We start from the raw sequence: 20589 nt of genomic DNA, 5'->3' as shown, positions 1-20589 counted from the left end.
GTATTAAGCATTCCTAAATACATCAAAAATTATTGAATTGCGAAAACTAGGTTATAACCTTATGATTCCTAATATAACATTGACATTTGAATACTGTATATGTGAATGTAAAAAGTCATAATAAAATATGACCTTATGATTAATAGTATAAGATTGAAATTTGATTACAGCATATGTAAATTTATAGAAAGTAAGTTTACAATAACCTCAATATGGTTATTTTTTTTTATACAGAATATTTTGTAGGATTTATTAATAATATTTTCTACAATGTCTAATGTATAGAATAAAAATATTATTTCTCTTTATTCGTGCATAATAATAACGTGTGGTGTGCGATACAAACAACAATATACTAATATGTATCACCTGTACTGCGAACATATATTAAATATATAATAATACTGTAAACGCAGAAGATTGTGAATGTAGATGGATAGATGTTTGTTAATCTTTCACGCAGAAACTACTGAATAGGCTTTAATGAAACTTTACAATAATATAGGTTAAACATCAGAATAACACTATACAAATAATGGGGAAATTCACGCGGATAAAACCGCCGGCACAGCTAGTCTTAAATATATATCAAATTCTTTTTTTTGTATTCACTATCTTATGTTCAATCCAGCTGAACTCTTTTTTCAAACTCGAACTTTAAATAGAATAAGAACAATAATATATACAGTTACCTATACATTTCAATGAATTATTGAATTCAATTTCAATTGCTAGAATCACCCAACTCACAACTAAAAAACAGTCTTATTATCATGCAATAGAATTAATTATTTTCTAGAACATTTCAAAATTCTGTTTATATTAAACATAGTTTCCGCAGTACAGTGATACTCATAGATCTATAAGCAGTTTTTTGTCTATAGTGTCAATGGAACTGCAGTTTTACATTGTCTATGGTGTTAATTAAACTGTGCCGTAACAGCTACACATACAATTTTGCACGTTTCGAGTTGCATCGATCGACTAGTCGTGTCGTAACTAACTTAACACTAAATTGTACTTTCGTGCGTCCAACCATACTGTTACTACATTATACGATGAGATGGTATTGTGCTATCATAAAATTATATAAAACTATGAAATGTCCCGTATCGACTTGCGCTTGTAATTCTATTTATTTCCAAATATATGAAACGTATTAATAAATGGTCTAATAATATGTAATGAACTAAAAGTGGTCGAAATGTGACCATAATTAACTTAACATTTATAAGATCATAGACAAAAAATAATATTCTTAATTTGACCATAGACTTAAACAATAAACAAAAGAGTATATATGTGTCAAATACATGGTAATGTGTGTAATGTATTTTTATTGGATAATTTAATAAAAATATTAGCATTCTGTACTCCTCTATATAAGTATAAGTGTGTGAAATTTCATACTTTTCCATCCGCGAAGGTTTTCGTGAAAATCGGTACAAAATTTATGTTTCGCGTATTAATAGATAGATAAGTAAATAAAATGGTTTTCAAGTCAATTTTTAATAAAGTGACAGATCAGTCATAATTATGATTTATTATTTGTTTCCATGTTTCTTATGAATGCATCAGTTTACGTTTTAGAATTTGACTTAGGTTAGAAAAATACGATATGCATATTTTGGCACAAAAAGCAAAACTTTATGCTCTGAATTTGCAAATGTAATCAATAACCAAATGAAATTTAACGCAAATTAATATGTTTAAATATGTATGGAGATTTCGATATAATTACATTATAAGAACAATTCATTATACTCTCTCTCATAAGAAATACTACGAGGGATGTAATAAAAAAAAATACCATCAAAAGTCGACACGAGAACTCGAACTAAACCTACTAATACGATGTCATAATGGAAAACATGTCAATACTATTTACATAAACGAATAAATAATCTGAAAATACAACTAATTTTACAACTATTTAAATATCTACATGTTTGTCTGTATGTTATAATTAGTTCTAAGGCAAGTACGGACGACAAAAGGTGTCTCGAAGACTGAAATTTACATCTAAGTGTCGTATTCATTATTGTTACGCCATAATACTGTTCGTTTAACAGATTCCGTAGCAAATACTTATAACAAAACAACCAAAATGTATGAATTTCCAATCCTAATGTTTAATGCTTAACACACATACTTAATATAATATTTTCGTGGAGAAGGTGAAAGAAAGAAAAAAAAAAATCTAAAACTAAACGCAAAAGGGCATTTACTTAATAGTCTATGGAAAGCAAGAGCGTAATATTAAAAAAAAATTGTTTGGCTGAACATGATTGGTATATAGCTGGAATGGTAAACAAGTGGCAAGTCACCGGATATGACGTCATAATGTGTTATTTATTATTACGTTATATTATGGACTCACTACACGCCTTGCTTTACTCGATCTTATATATATATCTAAAAATGGTGAGAAATTAATTAAATTATGCGTGGTACTGAAGTCCAAGTTTCCCTCGGAATAAATCTTGTAAATCTGCTTAACAGCAAAAATATAACGGACTTTTTCACGTAGATAACTTTCTAGAAAGATAAACTCGTATCTAGCCAATTGAAAGTAACAAAACTTAAAAACAGAAACAGCGACATCTATTGGTTCTTTTGTTAAACTGACTCGCTACGGAGTCGTCACATTTTAGAAATAACATAAATTATAAATTAGAAAGCAATAATGAAGTAATAGCATCATTTTTAAACAAAATATGGCGGTAACTCGTTCAACACATGATCCACACGAAATAAAAAATAGGCGGAGTGTCAACAATAGAATACAAGAGAAGTCATGGAATTTCATGCTCCGACACGTAAATACGCTAATGAATAAATTAAGTAATTCAAAATAAGGTTTGGCACTAATCTAATACTTATACTATCTGCCAATAACAAATGCATGGGTTTTATACTTCGAAATGCGAGGGAGATCGGCCGCGTCCAAGTGTCAATTTGAAAATTTTTATATATTGATTAATTTTTTTATACATTACAAATAGCATGTATATAACTTTTATAGACGGAAGCTATGCATTACCGATATCAAGGTAAAAGGTATTCTATTAATAATTGAGCTAAGATTGTAATTTCTTTGTATTAAAACCTGATTTATGAATCAACGCGACGCGGCAATTAACGCATTCTATTGAGATCATATTATTATTAAAAAAAAAATTAAAGTCTATGAATGACGACATTTATTCTTCAAATTGAACATTCGACGCGGCCTGTCGCCCGTGTTAAAACAAAATGGCGTCGGGGTCGAGTAGCCAATCACAATCGACAACGCGAGTGCGTGCTCGAAAGGTGGACCAACAGCGCGGAGCGGACCAACAACCCAATACAGGATTACTAAGGCGGAGTCAACCAACAACGCAAGTCAACTCGCGATGTATTACTGTCCAATGCGAATTAACCCGTCGAGCTCCACCTACACCAGTCAAATCTACATCGTATGTCAAATTGACAACGCTAAACGAACCATACCGCTAATAGAATCGACAACGCGTGGCGGTATAACGTGCGAGATGGACCGAGAATAGGCAGATTGGCATTACGTGTGGATGAACAAGGTAAGGCAGACCGACAGCGCCGGTGGAGCGCGGCGCAGTTCAAGGCAGGTCCCTGGAGGCGTCCACGGCGCGCGTGAGGCAGCGACTCACCAGCTCCAGCTTGCTGAGGTACGCCGCCGCCACTTCACCGCGGGGCGAACTGTCCGACATACCAACTATATCATGTATTATTTATTTCAAATAAATTTATATATAAGCACTTTTGTATAGTCGTTTTTTAAATAATTGTTGTTACTTTGTGTGAGAACAAACTACCAACTAACTAGCACTAATTTATTAGAGTCCAAATTTAGATTAAAGAATGCATAACTATTGTTCAGTTGTGTAGTAAATACATAGTAACAGGTGATTTTAGGCTTATTTTTGGGTATATTTTGTATTTTATTGTCAAATAATTAAACCAAAATACTTATATTAACCCATACAATATTTATTTATTTTTGGAACGCAACAATATCAACCGAAAGTAACAAAAAAAGGACAGCATGGCGAACAAACCTCAATATGAACGGCTCCTCATGAGGCGTGCTTGCGCTGTACGGTGACCGTCGTGTGAACTCGCCAACTGTATTTTAACAAATATTAATAAACATACCATTTAAGATATAGATTTAGATATACATTTATATTATATATTTTTTCTATTAACACATATATAATTTTATATCTCAATAATATCTAACTTATTAAATTGTACCGTCTTATTATCTGTAATCAACGAGACCATGAGAATGCCATTAGGCATTAAGTTCGCCATACAATTTTGTGTGCAAAATAATAAATAAATTAATATACTGGATATTTTTTATTCAAGTTTTGAGGAAATTAGAGGATATACTAATCCTCTAATATATAAGCGTATAAAGTAGGAACATTATGTTTTTAGTGGGTCCAAGTGGGTAGAATCCCACACGCCCTCGTCAAGCCTCTGACGGACCTACGGGGGGGGGGGGGAGCCGCAGGGATTGTTAGTAATGTGGACTCTCGACCCCATTGCCATTGCAGGGTGAAATTATCACGATGGGCTAGGTTGACTGAGCTCGTGCTGACCTCATTCTCATCTTATCATGTGGGCTTTGAGCCGCAGCTCGGTGCCCCGCCAGCGTAAACCGTTAGCGCAGGCGGGTGCAGGTTGAGCTGCATTCGTCATTATCATATACAAAAAAAAAACCCTCTGACGGGGATGCCCTTTTGGAAATTTTCTACCGGACAATAAAAACATATTACAGACCTGTGGGCGAGGGTGGGAGGTTGAGCCGCAGCTCGTGCTTGAGAAGTCTCCGCGAGCCCGTTGCTGGTCCTACTCCGGCTGCGGCGGAGGCAGCCCCTCGCTGCTGGAACGCCGCTGGAGAATTTGACGCGAACGGACCTGCACTGCGACGCGACCACCACTATTATTTACTAGCTGAACACGTGACTTTAATTAACAATTTCGTTTGCGAGCCAATTGGAATAAAACTAATACTAAATATGACGGGAGATATACTTTAACTATACAGACAAAAATATTTTTATAAAGGTGTTTTCTTGTAATAAAGAAAAAAAAGGTATTATTTTTTTTATAACAAAGAAAAAAAAGGTATTTTCTTGTAATAAAGAAAAGAAGGTATTAATTTTTTTCTTTATTACAAGAAAATATCTTTATATATTTTTGTCTGGATTCACTCTGGGATGTCATGAGAATCATATTGTGATAATGCATATTGTACGTAATAAAGAGAAACAAAATTCAAAAGTAAATCCCCACACCAAGCTCAGTTGCATAATAATACAAGGCTTGGCATAATAATAGCATCTCCTCTTATGAGCAAAGACCAGTCTAACAGCTGATCATTAATGAATTATTATATATTGTACATGGACATTGTTTAAAAAATATAGCAATATTGTTTGTCGTAAATTATAAAACAACGAGCTGTTCCCGCGGCTTCGTCCGCGTGGAATTTAACTTTCTTTTTCTAAAATAAAAGTAGCCTAAAGAACTAAAAATTATTTTGTTCGTCTTAATTTATTCGTACCATTAGGTACTGATAGGTTCAAACTCATCCCCATGGGGGTTGAATTTTCAAAATCCTATTTAAGCGAACGTCTTCATCATAGTAGCTCCAATCTTTCATTTCAGTTTAATCAGTCAAAAATAATAAGATTTATTCAATCTTTCATCCCCTATTTTATCCCCTTAGGGGTGGAATTAATCAAAATCCTTTCTTTACGGATGCCTACGTCATAACATCTACCTGCTTGCCAAATTTCAGCCCGATCCGTCCAGTGGTTTGGGCTGTGCGTTGATAGATCACTATGTTAGTCACCTTTGAGTTATATATATTTAGATATTTGAGACGTAATATCAAACACGACTCGCCCGTTCCGTTTGCAGGCTGTTCGTATACTACCTTTTTGTCCGAGTCACTGTTCATGGGCAGTCATCTTGTGTATTATTCTCAAAAACCGAAAATGATAACAGTAGTGATGGAATGGGCGCGTAAGATACTCACGTGGCGGGTGTGGCGAAGGTGGTGAATGTGGTGGAGGTGGTGGCGGTGGGCGGTCGCTGCAGCAGCGCGGCGGAGGCTATCGCTCGCGCTTGACGCCGGCGCCGCACCAGGAACTCCATGCGGATCACTATGACTATTGCAGTCGCCACACACCTGACAAAGCACGTCATTACTTACAACTTGCCGAGGTTTTGTCTAGAGACTACAGCATGAATTTTCAAGAAGGGTATATTATGATTCCTTAGAGCATGGATTTTTCAAGATAGGTCTATTAATGTTCTTTAGGGGTCGACAATGCGCATGTGACACCCCTGGTGATTCAGACGTCCATATGCCACTATAACCTTTTACCATCAGATGGACCACAAGCTAGCAATCATAGTAGTATAAAAATAGCTTATATACGACTTGACCACTCTACCCGGTGTCTAATGTCACTGATCAGTACTTATATAACCCACCCACCCGTTCACGAGTATGACGCTATATACATGTACTGCATTACAGACAAATATCACGACCATTCGTTGTCACTGCAGAAGATTAGACAGTATATCTAACAGAATCCGTAATTTCACTGCACTATTCCTCTCTTCAAAGTTCGATGATGTCCGTAGCGCTGTTCAAATCTATAGTCAAGGGTATAACTTATCATCAGATGGGTGGTAAGCTTCTATTAATATCCAGTACTCACTTGAACCGTTTCTTCCCATGGCTTTTCTCCACCGTCCTCGAGGACGGTAGCCGCAGCTTATTCTCCAGCTCCGCGTACCCGGACAGCACCCGCTGCAGGTACCTCTTCTGCCACACCAGCGCCTTCCGGCAGCTCTCCAAACGGAGGCACCGGCCGTGGAGGTACCGTATCTGTTGGAGAGACACATCATTAATACAAAAAAGTTTTACAAGTCAAATTCTTATTTTCCTACTTAATTTAATTCACGTAATTTTTGACTCGTGGAGCTAAATATAAAGACTAAAAAAAAACATACTGATATTATAGAGTCTATAGTATATCTAGTAAAATCTATCTACAAAAATCACCTCAAACAAATGTTTATTATATAGAAATAATTATTGTTCGGAACCCCGATTCGTCTTGGCAAAATCTGCATTCCGAATGAACAGTACACATAATATATAAATATAAAATAAAATTACAATGCAAACCTGTTTAAACTACTTTAATATTTTTGCGAAAAGATTAGTTTAATTATTGATAATGTAAATATTTTAGTTTAATCTGTTTAAATTAATATATTTTTTGTTGCAAAACTGTTTTATAAACTGTAATTAAGAAATTAAATAAAAAGATTAATAAATATTATCGATGACGATAATATTTTTGTATTATCTGCTTTAATTATTTTCTATTACAGTGGCTGAGATTGACTAAGGTAGTATTTTAACGATTCCTTATATTTATAGAGATTTCACAATATATACCTCGGTAATATTATTTCTTCATTAACTCGTTAGAGACAAACCTCATTCAATTATTCTTCATTCATTAAATTTGTCATTTCAAAAACAGAATGCGCTTTAGACATCTCCATCAAACATACTGTGTCTTGTCACAGTGACAGATGTAATATAGTATTTATATGTACAGCCGGCGAATTTATTGTGAGCAATATCAAAAATCCCAGCGTATACGATGAGAGCACAGTGAGATAACCAGGAGACATGGACCCACCGAAAAACGAGCCGCCCAAGCTCCCCGATATGGTGTAAGTGGTCTTACGTTTGTTTCCCCAATTTAGAAGCAGTGTCACTAAACCATTATTAATTTCGAGCTAAAATGAAACATTGCATGAGTTTTAAAAATAAATAATAATTTAATTAATTTTGTTATTGAGTAAAATGTTGAAATGCGAATGTTGAGATGAATCTGTGGTGTGACAAGAATGGATAAGATAAAGAATTAATATATTAGAGGAAGTATGAAAGTGGCACCGGTGTCGGAGAGATTAAAGAGTAATCGTCTGTCGTGGTATGGGCATGTAATGCGTAGGAATGAAGATAATATTTTAAGGAAGATGTTACATATTAATGTTATAAAGGCAGAGGAAGGCCGAAAAAGAGATGGATGGACTGCGTGAGAGATGATATTGTAAGAAAGGGAGTAAATAACGAGATGACTGCCAACAGGGATAAATGGAAGAGAAAAACATTACGCCGACCACAAATAAATGGGATAAGGAAGAAGCAGATGATGATGATATGGTCTAACGTCGTATCGTCAATTCGGAAGCAATGCATCGCTAAACCATTATGAATTCGAGCTAAATTTGCACTGCAATGGTTTTCTATCTTATTAAAAAAATATGTATAATTTAATCAATTTTTTTATTGAGTAAAATGGGTAAATATTTGGAAATAGATTTCAAAATCAACTCTAAAGATCCTTTAGTATTTTTTGCGTGAAAGACTAACAAACATTCATCTGTACAATCAAACTTTCGCTTTATAATATTAATAAGACATTTATAGTATTACTTAACGAGCTTGCTTACCTGATGGTAATCTTTTACCATCAGGTGAGTCAAACAAGCAATTTTTTGTATCAGTCTGGGTTATTTCTTCTTATATTACGTATGTATTTCCAAAAATAGTATGTATGCATACGTATCAGTTATTTAATACTCATAACATAAGCTCAGCTTAGCTTGGGACTAGATGGCGCTGTGTGAATTGTCTTGAGATATTGTTATTATAGCATGTGCGGTGATCATCCATCCATAACGAAAACGGAGTTGAACGGAGTTGTGCGCGACTTGCAACTCGACATCAAAGATACGATCAAGAAAGACAAGCCCAGCGTACCGAATCATATATCGTACGCGAGAATATCGCCCACGGTATGGAATTTTCTACCTATCTAAATATATAAAAAAGAATTGCTGTTCGTTAGTCTCACTAAAACTCGAGAACGGATGAACCGATTTGGCTAATCTTAGTCTTGAAATATTCGTGGAAGTCCAGGGAAGGTTTAAACGGTGATAAAATATGAAGAAATTGCATGGAGAAGAATTTGTATTCACACACTTAAACTTAAATTGTAAGTAAGAATAAATTATTTAAAAGAGCAACACACAAGTTTCTTGCTTGTTCTTCTTGTGATGAGACAGCATTCCGAATGAGCGGTAGATTAAAAAAAAAAATGTTATGACTATTCAAAAGTGCTTCAATGTAAGTTTATTTGAATAAATGATTTTCTATTCTATTCTAATACAAATTAAGTAAAAGTAACAATTTTATTTTCCCATACAAATTGTCAAACAGAGTGCGTTTAGAATGTATTGCGTAACTAAACTTCTAAACTCCTTTAATTCTGAGGCGGAATGGAGTTTGCGGAGTTAGCGAGTGTTTGTATATTATTAGGTTACTTAAAATGTAGTTTTCTACTTAGTTCAGATACCAGGGAATAATGTAAAATGTAAATATAGGATGAAATATAAAAAAAAAATATTATTAGTTTTTTTACACGGACGTATCGTATGTATAAGTTAACTTTAACGTGAATAAAATTTTTATCTATCTATCTATTTATCTATAAGTTGTTGATTCCATATGTGTATGTTATAAATCCATACAAAAATTATATTAAGTGTTTAACCTTTTCACGACTAAACGGCTGGACCGTTTCAATTTTTGACATGAATTAGAGTAGTGACTTTTATTGTAAGAACTAGTGATTTTTAAAGTTTATTTATATATACGCATAAATAATGTATATGTAAATGAGTATCGACTGCAGTCGTCTCGTACGGAGCGGTCTGAGCGGGCTGAGCGGTCGGAGCGGTCTGAGCGGTCTGAGCGGTCTGAGCGGGCTGAGCGGTGTGAGCGGTGGGAGAGGAGGCGGGCAGCGTCGGAGCATGCGGTGCAGGGCGCGGGGGAGGCGCGGGGCGGCCGGGGGAACGCCGCGCTCCTACGAGGTACTTCACCGTTGTATTCACTGCATCCCTCAACTATTAGGTACCTTTACACGACACGTGCCGTGTAAAGGGCCAGCGCCCGCAATCGTAACCGACTGCATTATGCTATTTTGAATGAAATCTACTTAAATTTACTTACTCTGAATTATTACAAGGCGTTAAAACACGCTAAAGGATGCGAGAATCCACGCACGCACGCGATCTCTCTGTTTATATTTACGAGAACATTCTTTCCTGCTTGAAAACAGATTCGCACGTGAACTACCTTACGTGTAAAAGTATCTATGTAAAATGAGTAGTCATGCTCAGTAAAATGTCCAGACATGTGGCGGCGTGGTGGGCCGGGTCATTGGGCTCCCTAAAATATGGTCGAGCGCAGTGATGGCTGGCTCATCCGTCATACTCGTGAACGAGTGCTGCTTGTAGGGACTGGTCTGCTCTTATCACTACGACTGATTTAATCTTATTGTGTTTTTATGTTTGAGCCTAAATAAATTAGTGCTGGTTGGTAGTTTATATTCACACGTTTCGACTTGTAAAATGTGAACTTACAAGGATTGTTTAAAAGAGCAACACACAAGTTTCTTGCTTATTCTTCTTGTGATGAGACAGCTTTCCGAATAAGCGGTAGATTTAAAAAAATGTTGACTATTCAAATGTGCTTAAATTAAGTTTATTTGAATAAATGATTTTCTATTCTATTCTATTCTATAACTAAATACAAGCATATAATCTAAACTGTGTTGGGTTCCGTATATTATAAATGTGTTGCAGCTGCACTGGGCAGCTTCCGCTGGCCGCCGTACTTGGTGTGCGCGTGGGTGGTGGTGTTGGTGGTCACCCACGCACTACATTGCGCCGCGGCACTACTCGACCGCACGCTACCACCGCTCAGGTGACCTACCACCCTATCACCACTACCTAATACATTTCATTATATTTCTCTGCATCTCCACCATACACGTAAAATGCTGAGTGATTTCTGATCCGCATTGAATCAAGAATATCTCATGATATCTCTATATTATAATAACTAGCTACTGACCCCGGCTTCGCCCGGGTGTACATGTATTATACATATAAACCTTCCTCTTGAATCACTCGTATCTATTAAAAAAACCTCTTCAAAATCCGTTGCGTAGTTTTAAAGATTCTAGCATACATAGACAGGATGGACAAACAGCGACAGCGACAGCGACTTTGTTTCATACTATGTAATGCTGATATCTCAGGATAATTTCACACAGCAACATCTAGTCCCAATATATAAGTATAAGCAGATTGTGTTGTGGGTACTAAACAACTGATATATTATTTTACATAGATACATTTTTGTTTTGTAAATACATAGTAAACACACAGACGCATACCAATAATAATACCAATAATTACAAATGTTTGTTCCGTGCGAGGTATCGAACCCGAGATGTGCGAAAGTCGGTGTGCAAAACCGCTAGCACCGAAGCCGTCAATATATTATCTTATTTCCTTTCTGTCAATTACAAAGCTATTTTAAAAACAATCATTTAAATTTTGTTAATAAATATGTTTATACTTCCTAGTTGTTATTTCACTACCACTACCAATCTATCGACTACAATAAAACAATATGTACTCTAATACATTTATTCTCTACACTTCTAGAAACTTCTGCCAGTACTTCCGCATGTGGACCGAAGAGTCGTGGAGGACGGAAACGGATCTGAACCACCGGATCTACCCCATAGGGCTCGCCTGCGTCACCAGCCTACTCTATACTCTATACCTCAGCCTGTACCTACTCTATTGCGTTGCTTTATGGTTCATCGAACCTCTATGCTCCGATTTGGACGAGAAACAAAGCGTGATGGAGATGGAATCGAGGATTACCAATTACGTTGAAGAAATCAATAGAAGCAATAGTATTGAAAAGCCATAAGTTTGGATGACTGATTTTAGGACACACTATTATGCAAATTTATACATTATAACTGTCGTATTTTTGAAAATAATTTCTTGTCGTATTATATATACCTTCTTTATCATTTGTCTTTTATTTTATTTACAGAATGATCGATCCCCCGTCCAATTCAAACGGGGATCCAAATTACGACGTCCTGAGCGGAGGTTCGAACCTCTAGTGGTGCCCTCAGACTAAAGTCGTATGCGTCATGTAGGAGTTGGCCTTCCGCGGGTTTGGAGTGCCATCTGCACTCGCCCCCTAACGTCCGGTGAAGCTGTAAAGGCCAGCTGCGGCCAACAGCATTAGAGTAGAATAGAAAATCCTTTCTACAAATAAACTTAATTTAAGCATTTTTTATGGATAAGCTCCAAGATACCTAACCGATTCCCAAAACGTAGTTTAAGTTTGTAACACAGAAAACTTCTCTTTGCCATGTAAAATAATATTGCTATTAAAAAATAGGGGTTGGTAGAAGAAGGGTGAAAATTTAGGAGTGATATATTTCTTAATACCGCATCATAAAAAGTATAAGTCTTGTCATAAAATATAAAAAAAAATCTAGTGGACCTTTTTCACTTTAGTGGTTTAAAAAGAGTACATATAAACCTAAATTTCATCAAAAACGATTAACCTCTTTCAGAGTAGTATGGTCAACTAACACAGTAACATATATAAATGTAGTGTCACTGTGTCCCTTAAAAATATAATGGAATGAAATCATCGTGACTAATTTTATATAAACTAAAACCTTATTAATATAAATGCGAAAGTTTGTGAGTATGGATGGATGGATGTTACTGTTTCACGCAAAAACTACTCAACGGATTTTGATGAAACTTTACAGTAATATAGCTTATATATCAGAATAACACATAGGCTATAATTTAAACAGATATTATGTAAATTGGACGAAATATAACGATAAATATCAAGTAAGAGATGCAGAAGTTGCACGGGTCAGATAGTAGATTGTAGTTAAATAAACTCAAATATTGACAAGTATCTATTGTATAATAATGATTGTAATGTTCCAACTGACCGCTTGGTCCCTGTCGTCGGTGGGCGGGCGCTGGTTCAGTTCCCGGTGCAGCGCTTTGAGCTGGTCCTGCAGCTGCTTTCGTTCAGCGCGCAGCTCTGCAATCTCCGGGCTGTTGGTGTCTTGCAGACATTTCTTTAGAGTCGAGATCTCGCGCGCCAGCTCCGTTTTTTGGGTTTCGATTTCTGTCTGTTGTCAAAACACATTGATTATATCACTAAAGGTATTTTAAAACGATGTTTTATTAGGCACAAACATTTGTATGATTGTTTGTATCGATCTGGGTGTTCTCTATATATAATATGTATATACAGTCAACCCTCCTATAACGCGGTACTCTCAGAACGCGGTTTCCATATAACGCGGAGCTGAAATTGCGACAGCCCTCCTATAACGCGGTACTCTTACAGCGCGGTTTCCGTTCAACAACGTCCCATCAGTTCTTTCCGTGCACCCAATGAATGGTTTTAACTGGATATGTTTATATCAGCGTGGTTCACGGGTGGGGCTCCTCATGCGCTATCTTCCACTTCTATTAACTAAATAGTTTCGTTAGACACACACACGCATGGCACGCTGTCGATGCGAAACTGTAACATGAAAGATATATATGTGATCTTTTGACTACATTGTCGCGTGAACTATAGAAAAACTACGTTCTGCTTATGTCTTAGCCGCTTAAAACCAATGTGAAGATCAACCAAGTGGGGAAGACATTTTGCCCATTAAAAGAAGGCGAGTTAGGCGACTCATATCTGACAGTGAGGATGAGTGTTGAAAGATTACATCATTTTACAAAAGTCTTTCTTTTGTTTTTGTTGGAAAACAGTTTTTTAGTTTAGTTTTTGTTTCATTTTTTTCATCATTGCCTTATTTTTATTGAATTGAAGAGTTCATACTCTTCAATTCAATAAAAATAATTTATAATTTATCTTGTCTTTTGTATTTATTGGTCTCCATATAACGCGGTACGAATGATGTGATTTGTACTTATTCTGAGTCTCTTATAGCGCAGTTTCCATACAACGCGATAGACGGTTTCCATAGAACGCGCTACGAATTAGCCTGGTTTGTACGGTTAAATCCGAGTTTCTTATAGCGCGGTTTCCATACAACGCGGTACGCACTCACCGCGTTATAGGAGGGTTGACTGTACTTATGGTGTGTCTATGTATAATATGTATGTGCTTATGAAAAACAAAAATTTATGTATTTGTATCTGTTATCTAGTACCCACAACACAGGCTATAGCTGGCTTAACTTGGGTCTAGATGGTTGATGATCGGTCTACTAGGTCTGTGTGAATTGTTCTAATATTATTATTATTAATGACACATACATATTCCTAATATTTATAATTTCGTAAGAAAGAAACGTATATATTAGTTTTTAGATCAATAAAGTTTGAAGGTCCGGGTCCCTCACCTACATGCTGTACACATTCATGAAGACTATATTCATATTTGATTTTCCTAAACTTACTTTCCTATAATTTAATTTAATTTATTCTTTATTGCACTTTTAAAAATTGTACAATTTGGCGAGCTTAATGCCATATGGCATTCTCTACCAGCTAACCATTAGGTAAGAACAGAAAGCGGTTGATGGGCAGCGGTGGGAAAGAACTAACCTATAATTTTACCTAACATAGGTAAATAGGTTTCCTATGGTCAATTTCAAAACGTTTTATTTATATAGGATATTTGTTACGTAGTCGTTACAAAGCAAACCGCCTGGTGTCAGGAATAGGTAGTCTGTAATATTATATAGATGAAAGCTTGTAATTTTTAGAGAACCTTAATGTCTGACATGTTTAGTCCTTCGAGCCGGATTAGATTGTGTGTGTGCAGTATAATAAAATCACTAGTAGCAGTGGTAACGGTAAGTACCAGCGCATGCGTGACTTGCGTGGAGGGGCGGCGGGCGGAGACCAGCTGTCGCTCCAGTTCGCTGATGGTGGCGCTCTGGGTCTGCAGTAGTTCCTTAGCGCGGACCAGCTCCACTCCCGACTCGTGCTTCAATCTGATTATCGAGGGCAAAAAAATTCACTTAAGAATAATATGCCAGCTTTTTATATGTCTATGACGTATTTATTGTTAGCAAATTGTAAGTGATCAGTTTTTCAAAGACCGCTATAGATAATGATTACAATCATGTACGTTACATTATTATAATGTTTGTCGAGTTAAGGCAAATTACCTATAGAAAGAGAAGTGTAACGAATATTTCTTACGAGCCAAAATTTAAACAAACCCTTGTAACAACAACAGATAAATAATAATTTTATTCACACGCTATATATTTGCATGCTACAAAGAATTATGTAAAAAAAGGTTATAAAAAAAAACATGAAACCAAACCATTATCAAATTGGGGCACAGGAATATGAATGGTTTGGTATTAATTTCCGCAATGAGCAAGTTTCTAGGCGTTGCCCTTTAACCTGTTACTGTACTCAATTGCTACATGTGGTCCTTCGCGCCGGATCCAAAACGAGTAGTTAGTTGGTGTGTGCGTACCGCTGGTGTTCTGCGAGGCGGGCCCGCAGCGCGGCTAGTTCCCGCGCGGCGTGTTCTCGCTGGCTGTCTGCGTGCGCACGCTCTCGTTCGGTGAGTGCTTGCGTGTCTGCCGCACGCGTTCTTTCTGCCTCCAGTTTCGCCTTCAGCAACGCGATCTCACTCTTCAATTGATTGTTGTTCTCCATCTGATGACGAAAATGAATGTGCGTATTATTAAACGAAACTCTAACTGTATTTACGACTACGCAACTCGAATTTTCGAGGACTCTGCAGCATATACCCTTCTTTTGACACAGTGACCGACATTAGCTACAACCGAAATATCCCGTGTTGTCGGCCCATAACCACATATAATCTTTAAAGTTTAAAAAATAATAAGTAAAATTAATCGCTCAGGTAATAGTACTACTGCTACATGCAATTGAAAAACAAAAACGGCCAATTTCAGTACGCCAGAAATTCGAACATTTCGGCTTTATATAAAATCTATTTATTACTACGGTACTGCCATCCTTATCAAGATTTACTTACTACCCTGGTTACTTGTTACTACACTTGGATTTCGTGTTATTTCGTATTTAATATTACCATAGATATTAAGTTTATAAAATGAAAATATTTGTCAAAAATAAAACCATTAGCTTCCTTTACTCGTATGCTTTTCCAAGCACGAATTGGCACGAAAAAATGAGAATATAAATATAAATAAACGGAAAATTGCTACTACAAGTAATATTTCATATAACAGTACCTCATTGTGCAGCTGTCGCCGCGAGCCGTCGTCGCGCTCGGTGGCCAGCAGTTCGCGTTCCAGCTGCGTCACTCGAGCTCTTTGCTGCTGTTCGCGCTGCTGCAGTTCTAACTCCGACTGCATCGCGCTCTCTAAACGCTTCTTCAATATTTGTATCATGTTCGAATCCTGATTCTATAAACAATAATAAATCCGTATTCAAATAACTAAATATTACTAACTAGCTACTCACCCCGGCTTCGCACGATACATGTATTACATATATAAACCTTCCTCTTGGATCACTCTATCCATTAAAAAAAACCGCTTCAATATCCGTTGCGTTTTAAAGATTTAAGCATACATATAGACGGACTGTCAGCGACAGCGACTTTGTTTAATACTACGTAATGATATTAAAAATACAAATCTTATTATTATACTTAACATAATCAGATAGAGCGGAGTGTATATATGTATAACTTGTATAACTTTGTGTATAACTTTTTTCCAAAACGAGGAAAATGTTACAGAAATGAAATTGCACTTAACTAGTAGCAGGTAAAAAGAAAACTTCTGAACATTTTATCAACAATAGACATCTATAAACAAGCTAGTGAAAATCGAAGTAAAACTAAGGTAACGTAATAGAATGCAAATACATTTGACCTAGTCACCGTTACGTTTGATATGATTAGCTATATTTCCTCGGCTCTCTGGCATCTGTCACGCTATGACTTCGAGTCAGATACAATCAACGTTCAAAGGCTGATTTTCAACATAAATATAACCTAGCCGTGGTGGTGTAGCCGTTTAGCACACGGCTTTACTTTGGATTCAGTTCAATTCCTCGCATGATACAAACTTAAATATTTATGAGTATGATTGTTTGATTGGTCTGGTTGTTTTCTACATATATTATGAATGTATTTACAAAAAAAAAAACGTATCTATGTATAATATTTATATTAATCGTACCTATAACTCATTTTTTATTTAGCTTGTGACGCTATGCAGAGATTGATCGTGTATTAAGTGATAGACGGCGCTGTGTTTTGAGTATATACTCTATGTCCATAGTGTATCCTGAGATATTATTTATTATTGTATGTAGTATATTATCATGTATATGTATGATCTTATATCTATTTAATATAATTACATTTAATTTCTTAAAACGAAACCGCCTTCGAGTATCTCTGCACTCCCTAAGGTTGGCTGGTAGAGAATGCTATTAGCATTAAGCCCGCCTATTGTACAAATCAATAAAGTTTTAAATAAATAAATAAATAAATTATTATTATTAATCATAATGTTTGCCCGCATGGAGGATGGACTGCTGCTGCTATGATCGCTGTAGGGGCTCAATATCTACCCAATATTAAGTCCCTACAGCGACATGGGTGAGGTTAGGTATGTATGTGTTAGGGAGCTACCTGTAGTGAGTCCGCGGTTTGCTTGTGCGTGTCGAGTAGTAGGTGGAGGCGCGCGGCGTTGTCTCTCTCGGCCTCGCAGCGTAGCTTACTCGTCTGCCAGTCCTGCACGAGCCGGTCGCGGACGCTGCAAAATGACATTTATCATATAATCTATTAGGTTTGATTTGCCGTGAACAAGACCGCCATACTGTTACAGAATAACAGATAACCGAAATTAATACAAGAATCGTACAATCATTCATATAATGTACAAAGAAACCTTTTTGTGTCTGCTAAATTCAAACTTATGACATTGGCGACATATAGAAGGTGCTATATTGTACACTGTAATATAAACTTATTACAGTGTATGATATTCTATTTATTTTCGATATCGCTGTATAAGTCCTTCTACAGGCCTGGAGTGCCCTCTATATTAGCTCACATATTCCTTTAGTGAAGCTGTAAAAACCAACTATTGCCAACAGTTTTGGAATACTTAAAAAAAGCGGGTCGTGGAGAGAAGATGCTATTTACCGGTTGAGTTCTGTGATGAGCGCATCCTTATCCCGCAGGCGCGCTTCGAGGCTGTTCAGCTGCAGCTGGAGACGCTCGTTCTCCGATCTCAGCCGCGACATGCGCTCTGAAGATGACGATTGGATCGAGCTGGATGACCTGACGGAACCACTCATACATAAAGTTCCACCACGGAAATTAGGAATTAAGCATACACTGCACATTGGAATATGGACTTTAACCTACAAACTTTAAAGTTGATTTTTAAAATATATTTGTTTTTACTAAATGCATTTTATTAAAAGCTTCCGAGATGTGAAAGTTAAAAGAGCAACACACAAGTTTCTTGCTCGTTCTTCTTGTGATGAGACAGCTTTCCGAACGAGCGGTAGATAAAAAAAAATGTTATGACTATTCAAAAGTGCTTAAATTATTTCGTCGTTTAATAATAAACGACGAAATAATTTAAATTATAATTCAAATAAACTTATTATTTGAATAAATGTTACTCTATTCTATTCTATTCTGAATAATAACCCTTAATTCTAACAATGTGTATCTTGGCTCAAAAAGCACAATTTTAGCTAGAGAAACTTTGTACAAAATTGTCTATCTTATTTTATTCAACTCATATTAATTTACTTTGTCAATTGTGTTTCGGTCTCGAGCTTAAGATATGGCAGTAAAATTACAATGTACAGAGGCAAAACACTTGCAGTCTTACAACGCCTAAGGTACCACGACAGTCAAAATGTATTTTGTTACATCTATGTTGGTATTCAAGTATATAGAACAGTTCTAACTTTCCTTTAGACCGTCAGTCAATTAGCCACTAGAAGTGCGTAGAAAATAGGAAAAAGAAACTTATTTATAACTTACTTCGACGTATTCAAAGCCAGTCGCGGTATTTCTTCGCGTTCATCGCTACTTGCGGATAATATCTGTCGACGAAACAATAAAATTAAAATCACGTTCCAGTACATTCAAGTCTGGATGCAAGCTTTATTACTTCGATGACAGAGCGCGAAGAAAGATTTCAAGCTTTTGAACTTTGTTATTTTCTGGGTATTTTTAATATTTTAAAATACTCTTTTGCAGTTGATAATAGTAAAAATATTACTGTAAGATATATGGAGTCGGGTTCACTTGTATTATATAGTAGTTGTTTAATTAGGGAATTTTCTATAATTTCAATGAAAAATTGTAATTAATATACTTCTTTATTTTGAAGCCTTAAATATATATATATACTTGTACTGTAGGTACTTTCAACTATTATATCACTTAAAACAAAACCTTTAAAACTGTATTTCAGTATATTTCAATAAATATGACAATATATATACTTTTCCTATAGTTCGCTTATGGTCTCTATAATATTACATTTTTTTACATTTTGGCGCCAAAGTTATTTCACCTTTTTAAAAGCAACGGAACAAACCCAAACAGCTATAATAATGAGACAATATTAAACAAAAGTGGGATATTTAACATTCCGCCCACCAAGGACTTCATGTCCTTTATTTCAAATCCGCCCACCGTGAAGCAACTAAATCAAATATATAATAATGAAATAAAAAATCGAAACAAACTCAAAACTCATGTACAATATTAAATCTATTTCATTCCTGAACTAAATACACTAACATAAATAAGAATGAATAAGAATTGCCCAAACTCAGTCAAACAATGGACAGTATACAGAATTTCAACATGACATAAATGTTTTAAGATTGTCTATACACCAAAGTTATATGGCACAAGGATATAACTGCTATTCTGCCAAAAACCCATTTTTTTGGAGTTGAATTATTTTACTAAACTAATTGAGATACACATCTGCCTTAGGACTGTCAATAATATGATTATTGCAATTATCACATGTAGTCTAATTGTAATTTGTAGTATATTCAATATATATTTCAATATATGTATAGTATTCTGGTTTTCAGCCTAGTTTTAGCTACCAATTAATAAAATGTGCGCTCAAAAAATCATAATAGACACTCAAAGTTCTATAACAACCACTGTCAAAGTGTTGAGAAATATATTACAAAATCCATACAATTCTTTACAGTTAAATCATGAATGTTCTCGTGTGCAATACAGAATTCGTACAATATAACATATTATAATGAATAAATATTATTTTAGTAAGTAAATCATATATTATTTTTGTATATGTTATCTGAATCAAATATTAGAATTATATTCATTATCATTAGTTTATGATCGAAGATAATTTCACTGAGTATTAAAATGTATTGAAACATCTACACCAGATAATACTTCCTACTTTCACTATTTTTACATTATCCATACTAATTTATATTTTCTATCAATTAATTTGTTCTACTTACTTTTCGATGCTTTGATAATCTTTCATTTATATGTAATCTAATTATACATTCTTAACTTAATAC

General features: G+C 35.5%; 1 protein-coding gene across 1 annotated transcript in view; it reads right to left on the bottom strand.

The window, feature by feature from the left end:
* Window positions 1-2523: 2523 nt before the first annotated feature.
* The window catches only part of LOC131848339 (early endosome antigen 1-like), a 34443-nt gene continuing 16377 nt past the window's right edge, over window positions 2524-20589 (bottom strand). Inside the window, exons 9-20 of the mRNA XM_059198157.1 lie at window positions 19046-19107; window positions 18188-18325; window positions 17672-17795; window positions 16257-16430; window positions 15506-15690; window positions 14876-15008; window positions 12990-13175; window positions 6768-6937; window positions 6074-6226; window positions 4810-4952; window positions 4077-4143; window positions 2524-3717 (exon numbers count right to left, since the gene is read on the bottom strand). Coding sequence (XP_059054140.1) covers window positions 3618-3717; window positions 4077-4143; window positions 4810-4952; window positions 6074-6226; window positions 6768-6937; window positions 12990-13175; window positions 14876-15008; window positions 15506-15690; window positions 16257-16430; window positions 17672-17795; window positions 18188-18325; window positions 19046-19107 — 1635 coding nt within the window. The 3' untranslated portion in view covers window positions 2524-3617. The remainder of the gene's footprint in view (window positions 3718-4076; window positions 4144-4809; window positions 4953-6073; window positions 6227-6767; window positions 6938-12989; window positions 13176-14875; window positions 15009-15505; window positions 15691-16256; window positions 16431-17671; window positions 17796-18187; window positions 18326-19045; window positions 19108-20589) is intronic.

The sequence above is a fragment of the Achroia grisella genome, unplaced genomic scaffold, assembly GCF_030625045.1.
Source record: "Achroia grisella isolate CSIRO2021 unplaced genomic scaffold, CSIRO_AGI_Agris_v1 utg5499, whole genome shotgun sequence".
NCBI classification, from domain to species: domain Eukaryota; kingdom Metazoa; phylum Arthropoda; class Insecta; order Lepidoptera; family Pyralidae; genus Achroia; species Achroia grisella.
This window is presented reverse-complemented; position numbering and strand designations above follow the sequence as displayed.